This window comes from Saccopteryx leptura, chromosome 2, assembly GCF_036850995.1.
Source record: "Saccopteryx leptura isolate mSacLep1 chromosome 2, mSacLep1_pri_phased_curated, whole genome shotgun sequence".
Lineage (NCBI taxonomy): Eukaryota > Metazoa > Chordata > Mammalia > Chiroptera > Emballonuridae > Saccopteryx > Saccopteryx leptura.
This window is the reverse complement of record NC_089504.1, coordinates 351,148,611-351,161,386: the sequence shown is the minus strand read 5'-3', so window position 1 is coordinate 351,161,386 and position 12,776 is coordinate 351,148,611. Positions and strand designations below refer to the sequence as shown.

The following is a 12,776-nucleotide window of genomic DNA, read 5'->3' as shown; positions in this document are numbered from 1 at the left end:
CAGACATCGGTGCCAGGCTCCGTTTCCTAAGCTTTACTGTTTGACAAAATGAAAAAGGTTGAGCTCCCCAAGTATCTAGAAAGAGCTCTTACTACCCTCTGTTTTACAGACCAGGATGCTGAGGCTCAGAGAGATAGCAGAGAAGTGTCCGAGCCCAGCTTCTGACCAAGGGGTGTCTGACTCCACAGGCTGGGCTTCCTCGCTCTGCCAGGCTGGGGCTGGAGAGTGGCGGTGGTCCCAGGTGTGGGGCTGTGGGTGGGCAGTGAGCTGGCGAGGGGGAGCCCAGAGATCAGACCCCTCTGAACCTCATGTCTCCACCAGGTAGCTACAGGCTCAGGCCCCATAGCTGTGCCAGTGTTGGGGGGATGTGGGGAGGTGACAGGTGCCAACATGCCAACACTCACCTTCTCAGGCTCTAAGGTCATGTGACATTTACTGGGGCACTTCGGCCTATAAGCATATGCAACAGAATGTCTCTAAGCCCCAGAGGTGGGTGAGGAGTTGAGTCCTCACCTCCCTAGTTCCTGGACCTGAGCACGGAGGGGCTTATGGCTGGCGCTCGCACCTTCTGATGGCTAAGTTTTATGCTCAGCATTTTTCCAGTAACAACCTAAGGAGTTGCCTCTCTTCTCTCTCAGGAAGCTGCTTACCTTCTCTGCCCAGGCCCCTCCTTAGTGCAGGGAATTATCTCTAAGGAGGGCTGGGCTGGGCTGAGCCTGGATTCTTCCTCGGGGCTATGGCCCAGGAAGACCAAGGGGCATGGGCAGGGGACAGGTGTCCCTTGTGCTTACCTGGCTCCCAGTCCTAGGAACTGAGAGCCACATGCTCTGAGCACACAGAGGGCTTGGGGACCGGGCCTCACCCTCACCCAGAGGTCTCCTAGGGAGTCGCGGCTGGCAGCCTGCCCCTCCCCACCCCATTTCTGTTCCCTTTACCTGCCTCTGGTCCACCATGCTGTCATGATGGGGTGAGGGGCTGAGATCCAAGTCAAAACACCTGGGCCTAAGCCCCACACCTTCCTGCCTCTGTGTTCTTCGGAAGGTCACCGGGCCCGAGTGCCAGAGCCAACTTGACCGAAGTGCACAGAGCTCTTGTGAGCGCCACAGGTAAGGACCCTCAGAGCTGCAAAGGGGGCCAAATATTAGCAGCATCTCTCTGTCACCCAAATATGGTCCCATCAGCCAGACTTCCCTCCTGCGTGGTCACCAAAGCCAATGACACCACCCACTCTCTCCCTACCACACAAACACACACAAACACACACATATGCACCCACACACATTTGCACAAAGGAATCACACAGAAGGCCTGTTGATACTATGAGCTTTTAATTGCTGTCTTCCTCCCTACGACGGAGGAAGAAACAAGGACACCCCACCATGACCTTCAGTTTTGGAGGGGTTGGGTAGAATGAAGGGCTGAGGAAGGACTGGGGGGCAGCGGCAGAGCTGACAGTGGGTTTTCCGAATCCTTCATCTAGCAGTGGGTGGCTGGACCTGCACAGGAAGTCCAAAAACTAAAATCACCAACAAGCTGCCACATCCCCAAACCTGGCATCCCAGACCCCACACAGAACCTCTGTGTAGGTCCCCGCAGTTCCTGAGGCCACCACCAGATGGGAGTATCGAGCAGCATTCCTTCTGTTCTGCAGCCTGCCTCCCCTCCTCCCTCCCTTCCCGTTGGGTCCCCAGCCCCCTTCCCTGCCTGCTTTTCCTCTTCCTTTTTTTCTCTTCCTACCAAAACAGGTCCTGGGGCTTCTATCTGCTCCATGTCCGAGGAGGCCAGTGACAGAGGAAAGCACACTGACTGTCAAATGAAACCGTTTGACAGCTGGGGGGGATGGGGCAGCCAAGGGTCTGCCGCTGGGGGAACCCCTGGATTTGGACTTTTGTGTTTCAGTCACTGTGAGCTGGGGGGTGACTAACCGCTCTTTGTGGTCCTAGCACCTGGCACCCAGGAAATGTTCAGTAAATGTTCGAGTTAGACTGAACAGAACTGAATTCATAAATCAAAAAAACAATAAACCAATCAACAAAGCCAAGGAGATGAAGCATGAGAAACGTGTCTTCTGCTGGTGGCCTCAGAGACCGCAGGGCCAACCTGACCGAGGTGCAGACTGACCACGGCCCAAGGGCACCCGGCGAGCAGCCTCCGCTCAGGGCAAGCTGTGTGCGGGGCTGGACCGTGCCACCTGCTTCCCACTGCCCATGAGCCCCGAGGACAAAGTGGCCTCTGCTCAGAGTGGTCTAGGCAGCTGTGGGGAATTTGTCCCATGAGCCTCTGGACCCTCCTTTCTCTTCTCACCTACCCCTTTTGCAAACAAACTCATCCCATGATTCCTGGGACCACCTTGCAGCCGCCATGTCTAGAACCCTGGCTGGGAGGCTGGCTGGGGATAGGGCAGCGGGGAGGGCCAGGGGAAAAGGGTGGCCAGCAAAGCGAGAAGAATAATGCCCACGCAGATTGGTCGTCGGGAATAATTCGGAAGTGTCTATTGACTTCTCCTTTTGTCCCCCTCGGCTAAACAAGATATGAGCCCCTTACTGAACCCAAAGAATAGAAGTTGATCTAAGATCCTCTGGTGGCTTTCTCTGACTGCTACTCCTCTGCTGGCCTAAGCTGTCGAATCTGACCTTGCCCAGTTTGCTAACTGAGGGGCGTCAGGGTGGGTAGGTGGGGAAGGGACACGGCGGGGGCAGGGGGGGCTTCAGTGCGAGCCCGGGAACTCCTTGAGGACGTCGCAGGTCTTCTTGTGCATGACCTCGCGCAGCTTCCGAACCCGCCGGGCGCTGGACGCCCCCACGAAGCTGTCGGGCCTGAGCATGGCCATGCCGCCGTCCACCTCCCCCATGATGATGAGCGGCGTCTCGCCCACCGTCACATTGGGGCAGGGGCAGGTCCAGTCCACGTGGAGCAGAGTCACCTCCAGCGGCTCCCGTCCCAGGAACTTGAGGCCCATCTTCTCGTCCTTCAGGACCTCGTCCACGGTCACCAGAGCGCGGCCGGAGTCAGGCTCCTCGGTCAGCTCGGAAACGCGGCCCAGGATGACGAAGTCGCTGCGACAGAAGCTGGTGACGAGCTTCTGCCTGGGCTTGCAGGCCTGGCAGCGCGGGCCGCCCCAGGGGAAGGGGCAGGCCTCCTCGCAGGCCTCGCGGCTCTCGAAGTTGTTGCCGTTGCCCTCGCAGCCGCCGTACACGAAGGACTGGCACTGGCCGGCCGGGCCGTTGTAGGCCCAGCGCGGCGCGTAGGCCTTGCAGGGCCCCTGCAGGGCGGGCAGGGCGCACACGGCCCGCGGCCCCCGCAGGCAGGCCCGCACGCACGCCTCGTAGGTCTCGAAGTGGTTGCGGTTGCGGTGGCAGTGGCCGAAGGTGAAGGTGAGGCAGTTGTTGGCCTGGGCGTCGAAGTGCCAGCGCGTCTGCTCCTCGCCGCAGTCCTCGCTGTCGGGCGGCTGCAGGCACTCGGCCGCCGGGAAGGCCGTGCCGTTGGGGCCGCTGTCCGCCGTGGCGGCCGCCTGGCCCGCCCGGACCACCGACAGCGGGAAGTCGGCGCGCAGCACCCCGGCCGCGTTGCGGGCCATGCAGGTGTAGATGCCCGCGTCCTGCAGCTGCGCGTTGTAGATGACCAGCTGCGCGATGTTGGTGACCACCACGTTGCCGCGCACGTGGTTGGGCCCCATGACCACGTTCTCCCGATCCTCCAGCTGCTTCTCCCAGGTGACGTCAGGCCGGGGCCGGCCGGCCACGTCGCAGAGGAAGCTCACGGTCTCGCCCACGGTGACCGACTGGTGCACGGGGTGGTTGAGCAGAGCTGGGGCGGCCACGTCCAGCCCAGGGGTCTCCGGGGAAGCCGTGGTGGGGTGCGCGGTGGTCTCCGGAGGCGGGGGGCTGGTGTTGGGCCAGGTGAAGTGGTAACGGCAGGTGACCACGACCAGGGTGATGCCCTTGGAGCAGGCCTCGGCGTCCATGTAGCAGCGGTTGTAGTAGGTGAGGCCGTCCGAGGCGCAGGTGAAACTGGGCTCCTTCTCACAGCGGTCCTTGCACTTGCACACGGGCTGGCCGTCCCAGATGTCGCACTCGGAGCCCTGCTGCAGACACATGAAGTGGTCGCACGTGGCCTCCTTGGGCATGCCCACCGGGCCCTTCCTCCCCGTCACGTCCAGGTAGCGGGCTGCCACGCAGCTCTTGGTCCCGCACACGTTGGGGCAGCACTTCTCGTAGGTTTCGCACTCCTGGAGAGAGCCAGATCAGAGGCCTGAGCGGGGAGCTAATACCTGTTCCTCTGTCGTGAGTAAAATGTTTTTGCTAATAATAGCTATGTGGACAGAACACTTACTGTTTACTTGCCAGACCCTCTTCTAAAAATGTTTATATTTGCCAACTTATTTAATGCTCATCGCAAGCCTATCAGCATTAGCTGGATATTCTATTTTCCTCATTTCACAGATGGTGATAACTGAGGAACAGAGAGGTTAGGTAACTTACCCAAGGCCACACAGCCAGCAGTGTGAGAAGTAGTCAGCCACATCCCTCTCAGAGGGGACTTTCTCTTACTACAATTTTACTCTTTTTTAGTGAGAAAGAGAGATTGAGAGACAGACAGACAGGGAGAGACAGACAGGAAGGGAGAGAGATGAGCAGCATCAACTCATAGCTACAGCTCTTTAGTTGTTCATTTATTGCTTTCCCATATGTGCCTTGCCCAGGGGGCTCCAGCTGACCCAGTGACTCGTTGCTCAAGCCAGTGACCTTGGGCTTTAAGTCAGCAACCTTTGGGCTCAAGCCAGCAACTATGGGTCATGTTTATGATCCCACGCTCAAGCCAGTGACCCAAGCTCAAGCTGTTGACCTTGGGGTTTCAAACCTGGGTCCTCAGTATCGCAGGCCGGTGCTCTATCCACTGCCCCACCGCCTGGTCAGGCCTTACTACAGTTTTACAGGTGAGAATCCAGAGCCTCAGAGAGATGACGCCAAGTGCACAGGGCTGGGACATGGAAGGAAGAAAGGGGCTTCAAGCTCCAGGTGGAGGGAATTCTAAAATGAAGTTTTTTTCCTTCTCTATCACATATATCATGTAGCAACCTCAGAGAAATTCTAGGGGGGAACAAATGCCTTTTGTCTTTTTTCCACTGGGGTGAGGCTGCTCCGGTCGAATGGAAGAGGTCAGACCAAACCTCGAGAAGGAAGGGTGGGACACCGCTGGGGCAGATGTTCGGGGCTGTCCACACGCACTTTAGAAGCTGTGGGCTCTACGTGATGAGGGCTCATGCTCATCCAAAGCCAAGAGGAGGGGCAGGCGGGACAGACCCAGGACACCCGGCCCGCCACCGTGCGCTGCGTCAGACCCTGGTGCCCAGTTCCCACGTGGGGACATTTCATGGGGAAATCAACAAGGGAAAACGTCCCCTTGGGTGGCAAAGGTCAGCAAGGCTGTCAGAGGACTTTCACGGTTGTAATTCCCTCGATTCTTTGTGGAGCCACATAAGGCATTAGTTTAATTCCTCGAAATTAGCAGCACGCTCCGGGTGGACGCAAACAAAAATTTCACGTGGTGTTTTCGACAATAACACATCATACCCACTGGGCCGGCGGGCACCGCTCCTAATCCTGCCTGGTAGTAGCTCTTTGAATTACTCCCCACTAGGCCTGGCCTCTTGCGGCCCGGACTTTTCTTTCAGCCTCTGACATTCCACATCAGCTAAGAGGGGGAAAGAACCCCCACCCGGGCTGTGCGAGCCCGCCTGCCTGACTTGTTTACTGTTTTCCCCCTCTCGGCTCAGAATGAGGACTTTGTTTTGCAGCCCTTGCTTGGCATAGGCTTCTAGGCTGCACCAGGGGAGGCTTTTGGACAGGGATGGGCAGCTCTCAGAGCTGGGGTCTGAAGGAGAAAGACCCAGTGGGGGCTTGGACGCAGGAGGGGACCTGGGGGTATGCAGGACAACCTGCTCTGTGGCCAGAGGGCCATTCCGGTCTCTAAGAGGCTCTGGCCCTGGAAGCTCGGCAGGACTCAGAGGTCCAGGAAAGGCTGGGTCCTCAGGGACCACGGGGAGGGTATTTGGGGGCATGAGACATCTAGAGGGAATTCTTAGACCTTAGTTTTCCTTAAAGGCCCAGAATGTACCCATAAACTGTCTGAGTCCCCAGCCCCACACAGGTGTCTTCTTTCCAAGGCACATGACATCAGCCAGAGTCTTGCTGTCCCCTAATTGATCAGGCCAGTTTGTGCCAGGGAAACAGGTGCCCCTGCAAATGTGGCCAACTGAGGGCGCGACGTCAGCAACATGGAAATGCTCTGCCCCCCCCGCCCCCCGCCTCCACACACACACACTCTTTATCTTCCCTTCTCTCCGCACCACCAACTGCTCACTGGCAGCACCGGGCTTGAGAAGCCTGAGAATTGTCCCCTGGGCACTGTGAGGCAGAGGCAGAAATCTCTCCAAGGGATCCTGTGCTCTCCTGTAGGTTATATGAGTTTGGCAGATGGAGCACCAGGGTCTCTCATGTTCCCTGGTGATGTCCAGCCCAGCCCTGAGCCCCAGGAGCTGGCCAAGCTGGCAGGAAGTGCCTCTGCCCAGGCAGGTGCCAGGTACCAGCAGGCTCTTAACTGCTGGGCAAAGTGGCAGGAATGACCATGGACTCAGGAGCTGGGCGAGAATTGCCCTTGAACCAGGCCTGCCCTGTTTGCTACAGGGTGCTCTGATGAGGGAAGGGAGGACCGAGAAATCTGGCAGGCTGAAATTTAGTCCATGTCCCTCCCAGGTGACACCCAGAGAGTCTATTCAGAGCAGTTCCTGCCCGCCTCCCGTATCAGCCTGGTCTGCTCCCAGCGTCATAGTCCAGACTCCTCGGAAGATGGTCTGGAGGCCAGATGAAGCCTCGGCTTTGTTGGGAGACAGATGCAGGCTCCAAGCCCATCCCTGGCTAGGGGCCTCTGGGCAGCTTGCTGCACCATTCTGAGTGTCTGTTCTCACCTGTCAGTGGGCTGCTGACACATGTGCCTGGCATGGGCCTGGCTCAGAGCAGCCTGCAGCAAACGTGAGACCCAGAATTCGAGGACCCTCAGTCCCTGATGAATTTGAATGTCGCACTCACCTCTGCTTCTGGGCCTCAGAGTTAGACCTCACACCCTGTTTATCCCCATGTGGTCTGAGGCCTGAGTTACTTCACGTCCCTGGGCCCTGCAGGGCACTCCTGAGCTGTCTCCACCCTGTGGCTTCCACTCTTCGTCACTGACACCCTGTGCAGTCCCCCTCAGGCTTCCGGGTCCCCACTCACCTGGTCCGTCTCACACTCCCGCCTGCAGGTGCTCTGCGCATCCACCCAGAGGTTGGGGTTCATGTCGTTGGGGCAGATGCCAGCGTGGGAATAGCGGATGGGCGGCAGTGCCAGGCCTCTCAGGGGCACCCCGAGCAGCAGCAGCAGCCCTGTCACCTGCCCCCAGTGGGACCAGAACCGGTGGCACCCCAGGGCCCACATGGTGCGGTCTGCAGTGGCCAGAGACCTCCCCTGCGACGCTGCCAGGGGCTGGGGCCCCCCGGGGCCTTCTCCTCCTCTGGGGCTGCAGACACCTGCACTCCGCCCCCAGCAGGCTCCCCGGCTGCTGGTGAGGCTGCGGCTGCCGCGGCTGTCTGCACCGAGTCAGCGGAGCCCGCTGTTCTGCGCGGCCTCGGAGAGAAGAGAGGTCTGTGCGAGGAAAGCCCCTCTCCTGAGCACACAGGGAGAGGAGCCCGGCGGGGCCTGGCCCGGATCTGTGTCCTGGGCGCCACTCGAGTGGGAGCGAGCTGACCTGATGCCTGTCACGGGCAGGCTGCCGGCTCCTCTGTCCAGTGGCTGATCACAGACTTGTTGCAGAAGGGGAAAAAAAAAGCTGGAAGCAGTTTAGGCGGCGTATCTGGCACGGTGGGACACCTGCTTGTTTTTGACTCCAGGAGGCCTTTAACCCCTTCAAGGGCCAGAAATGGCATGTGCTTTGGTGGGGGGGTGGGGGGAGCTGGCTCCAGCACACGCAAGCTCACTGCAGAGGAGCGGTTTGTTTCCCTTTCCCCCTCCTCGGCCGGTCCCCCTCCTCCCCGGGCCACCTCTGAAGAACACACAATCGCTTGTTACAAGGAGGGACCTCAGCGGCAGGGTTAGCATCACCCGGCCTGATAGTACATTTGAGAGCAAATGACGTGGAAAAACAACAAGTTCACGGCCATTCCAGGGCGGGCCGGAGCGTTGGCCACGCTGTGTAAGCCGACTCCCACCCCAGCACCAGGTCCCTTGGGAGGGGGGTGCGCACGGACAGCTCCCTATCTCTCTGTCTTGGGCACCATACGTCTCAAGTTCCAACTTCGATGAATCTCCCCGAAATCGTTCCGGACGCGCATACCAGATACGCTCCGGCTCGCCGGCAGCCGCGACAGCGCGCTTTCCTCGCTCCTCCACTGACAGGCTCGTGGCTCCGAGAAACCCACGCGAGTTTCAGGGCGGCGCTGGGCGGCCCAGCGGCCCTGCTGTGTGTGTGGCTCGATGACTGCATTCCGTGAGTTCTTTTGGGGTGTCAGGCAATTTTCAGTTGTCTCCCCCCCACTTTATAAGGGAGAAGGTTCACGGCCCGCGAGAGCGAGGCCGCCCACAGTAAGCAGTGACAGCAATACTGATGGCTAATACATACTGGGCTCCTCACAAGTGCCAGGCGCTCCGTAGGCACCATCTCATTGAATCCTCACGACCAGCTAGCTGTGTCTTCATCGTAGAGCGGAGAAAAGGATGCCCAGAGATGCCGGACAACTCACTGGTGTCGCACAGCTCTGTGACTCCACGTTAACACGGGCAATGGGGACACGGGTCGCGGGGGACGGGCAGGGACCTCTGGAACCCGCTCCGCCCACCCCCATCTGTCAGAACTGCCATCAAGGTACAGCCCAGACTCTGGTTTTTCCAGGCTGGACAAAAAGTCTGCGACACACCAAGGGGGCTGTATTTGGGAAGGGGGCTGGAGGAAGGGCCGGAAGCTGCTGGGAGTGGGCGTGGAGGTGGCTTCTCTCCCATTTGGCAGGAAATGGCTCCTATCTAAAATGCCACCGGAAAAGGGACAGGCTGAGTGCTTTGGCAGTCAAATGCTCTTGACTTGGTGAGTCGATCCTCAGGGGATAAGAGATGGGGAGACAGATCCCTCAAGGAGAGGGGCACCTTTTCAAACGGTAAAGGATTTGGGGAGCGGCATCTGAGCTGCTATGTCCCCAGGATGAGGTGGGCACCGCACCTGTCAGGGCCAGAAGGGACCTGGGAGGTCCCAGCCCTGCTCTTGTTTTACAGATGGGAAAACTGAGTCCTGCACCCACGCCCTCCCTTTCCTAGGTCCCCTCTCCCCTCAGGGCTAGATGTCACCATCTAATTTGACTGCGAGAAGGCAGCGTGGCCATTGTTTCTACCCTGCAGACCTTTTCCCTTCCTCTCGGGGTGGTGTGTTGCCTTCCCCGCACCTGAGCCAATTCCTTCCCGTCGTGCGGGTCATTCTGCAAGATCTGTCTTTTCTGCATATGTCAAAGAGTTAATGAAGGGTGTCAGATCCTAATCCTCTAAATTACTGGAATAAACTTCCCTCCGAGGCCGGTCCCAGTAATGAAGCCAGACAGCGGGTGACGCCGCCTGCTTTGAATTCTCTGTAATTTCATAAACCCGTGTTCCAGCTGCTCGGAGTGGGGCCCCAGCACACGCTGGACGAACGCGGTCTGTGCAGCCTCCTTTGACATCACAAAGGGAAATGGATGGTGACACATTTCTAAACAGGACTTAAAAAAAAATGTCATAGCCCCATTACGAGAGGACAAGCACCCAGGGAGAGGAGGAGGGTTTCTGGGGAGTCGCTTGAGAGCATTAGAGGGGGTGAGGGGATGAAGGAGGGACACAGAGCGGAGGTGGGAGGGAGGGGGCCTGCCGCAAAGCTGGGACAGCTGACCTCCGAGGCCGCTGCTCCAGGTTGATGGAGAACGCCTCGCTCAGCCCCGTCCTGCGGAGAGCCAAGGCCTCTCCGACCCAGGGCCCCACGCCTGGCCACGCTGCTCTGAGACCTCAGAACAGTATTGGGAAAGAAGGGGCCCTAGAACTCCATCTCTCTCCATCAGCCCCTTCCAAGTCCCCCACCAAAACACAGCTCAGAATAATAAATAACATCTGATCAGGGCGTGGAGCCCACACAGGGTTTTCACCGACATCATCACAGCTGACCCTCTGGCTGGTCCCGGGAGGGTGCCGGGGAGAGGCTGCTGTGAGCTCTGGTGAGCCAGAGGAAACCAAGTCACCGAGGGGTTAGGCTGGGCCTGCCGGATGCCGGGGCTCGCGGCCTCCTCTCCCAGGGCCCCGTCCAAACTCCCAGCACCCTGAGGAAGGCCCCGCTGGAGGAGGGCCCCTGCCAGCCGCCCGCCAGCCCCGCCTATTCATAAGCTTGTTCTGGAAGTGCTTTGAAGTCTCTTCCTCCCGGGCTCCTCCTTCCTGCAGCCCCCTGAACCAGGCTCGGTCTGACTCTGTCTCCCTCCAACCTTCCTGGGGGGCGGCGTGGACCCCACCCTCACCAACCCTCGGGGAACAAACGAGGACTCAGCTGCCCACTCCCACTGCCGGTCAGGCCAGAGCTGGTCTCTGGGGGATGGAGCCTTGGCTGGGTGTGTCTGCCCTCAGGGGTGTCCCCTGCGTTTCACCCTGCCCAGGGACACTGGGCACAGCTCCATTAGAGAGGGTGGGGCTCTGACTTCCTCTCAGAGAACCCCCAGCCTGCTCCCCTGTTGAAGGGCAGGGGGACCCCAGACCCTTCACACCCTCCAGGATAGTTTCAAGGCCTAGTTCAGGTGCAGCTGGGGCAGTGAACTCTGCTTGACCCTTGACCTTAGGTTCACCCTCATCATCACCATGCCTGAGCAGCTAGGGCCTGGGCAGGACAGCAGAGCTGACACCGTTTACCAAACGGGCCAGGCCTCTTCCCCCCCGGGAGACCCCGGCCACACACGTGGTGGGGACGGGAGACCCACAGGGCACCCCGCCAGCACCGCAGTGCCCTGTCATCCATGCGCAGACCAAACCTCTTGCCCCTTGAAGCATTTCCTTCCTCTTTTCCAACTTGATGCTTTTGAAGCACCTACTGTGTGCTAAGTTCTGTTACATAGAGAGATAGATGCAGTCCTTGTTCAGAGAGAAGGCACAGTCTTGGCCAGAACACAAGCGTGCAAGAGCGCGTAGAGGAATAAGTGAGGTCCTGGAGCAGTGAGGAGGGACAGAGGCCGAGGGCTACGGCTCAGCCATGACCTGGGGGGGTCCTGCAGCCTGAGCGGGAGTCTGTGGCCCGCCGGCCGAGGAGGTGGGTTCTTCCACTTCTGCCTGGAAAGGCCTGGCCCAGGACACAGCCTTCTCCGCCAAAGCGCTCCCTCCTCGGGGCCCAGGCCTGCAGAAAGGGGAGGAGAGGGAAGTCAGGGGGTGTAGGAGATGGGGTGGGGGTGGGAGCTGCAGGTCGTGCCCCACGAGGGGCAGCCCCAGCAAAGCCAAACCAGCAGCCCATTTTGGGACCCCAGACCTGAGAAAGTAATGCTTTCTCCCAAATGGATGGGAGAGACCAACCCCCTGGGGGGGGGGGGTCTTCCTGTGCTGATCCTGTCATTTATGCATATTTGGGGAGGTGGAGGGATTTGAGAAGCAGGGTTTGGGGTTCCGGGGAGGAGGTCTTAGTGAGGGTGCTCAGATGGGTTCCCAGGAGGCCTGGGCTGTCTTGGTGAAAGGCCGTGATTAGTCAAACCCGAGCCAGGGATTCAATAAAGCCAGCTGCTCATTACCCAGCTGGGGACCCCCTGCCCGAGTGGCTGTGGGCCTGGGTTACATTACAGTGCTGTGAACTCTCCCCTCCGAGTGAGACGGCACCGGGCCTCGGAATAATTATGGGGCCTCAGCAGATGGTGGAGGTGGACGGCCGGGGGAGGCCTTCAGCTGTGGGACACGTGACCCACCGGCATCTGTGCAGAGCAGGACATGGGGGGGTCCACGCTGAGCCCCGGGGGAGGCGGCACTGAACCCAGATCTGAGCGTTAAGGGGTTGGGCGTGGTGGGCATGGCCCGGCGCCTTGGGCCAGCAGGGCCTCCTTTAGACTCTTGCCTGAGCCAGGGGGGCCTGCTGGTGGGGCCCAGTCTCTGGCAGCTGGAGTATGCTGTCTGAACAGATCTATATGTTATGAAGCAAGAAGAGGAGCCACAACTTCAGGCTCAGCACAATTCTGGACACCGCCAAGCCCTTAAGTGCCTCCCTGGAAAGGTGGGCGTCAAGGTGCCGGGTGGATTTCAGCCCCATGTCGGCCCCTCACCCACTTGGGCAGCTCCATGGTGCTGGGGTTGAGCACCATGCAGGGACTCGGGACTCCTGGGTTCTCACTGTGCTTTGCCGTCATCCACTGCGTGACCACCTCCACGTCCCCATCCGAGGCCCCTTTCAGCTCCCTCCTCTGTGATTGCACGTCCTGATTCCTCCAGCTTTGCCTTGGTGGAATCTGCTTGACACAGCCCCAAGCAGCTCTGAGCCAAGACAAACACGGGAGAGAAGAGGCTCGAAGGCGGCGGGGATGCGGGGCTGGTGTCAGTTCCACAGCTCTGCTCTGCTCTGCTGGGGGCGGCGGCCCCTGTGTCCGCTCCTCCCGCCTTGAGGCCCAGTAGGAATGCTACAGATAGGGGCGTGGCCTCCCGCCCGCTCAGGCCTGCCCTCCCCTGGAAGCCTCCCCTGGAAGCCTCCCCTGGCTACGCAGCAGTCCACACTCCCCCGCT

General features: G+C 59.5%; 1 protein-coding gene across 2 annotated transcripts; it reads right to left on the bottom strand.

The window, feature by feature from the left end:
• Window positions 1-1,307: 1,307 nt before the first annotated feature.
• Window positions 1,308-12,437, bottom strand: WFIKKN2 (WAP, follistatin/kazal, immunoglobulin, kunitz and netrin domain containing 2). 2 transcript variants are annotated; one of them, XM_066364582.1, is made up of 2 exons: window positions 12,327-12,437; window positions 1,308-4,228 (listed from the first exon to the last, which is right to left on the bottom strand). In XM_066364582.1, exon 2 carries the CDS (start codon window positions 4,124-4,126, stop codon window positions 2,708-2,710), a length of 1,419 nt encoding a protein of 472 aa, XP_066220679.1. In that variant the 5' UTR covers window positions 4,127-4,228; window positions 12,327-12,437; the 3' UTR covers window positions 1,308-2,707. The 2 variants fall into 2 exon arrangements, with proteins under 2 accessions (XP_066220679.1, XP_066220677.1); XM_066364580.1 differs by lacking the exon at window positions 12,327-12,437 and adding an exon at window positions 7,272-7,922.
• Window positions 12,438-12,776: the final 339 nt, after the last annotated feature.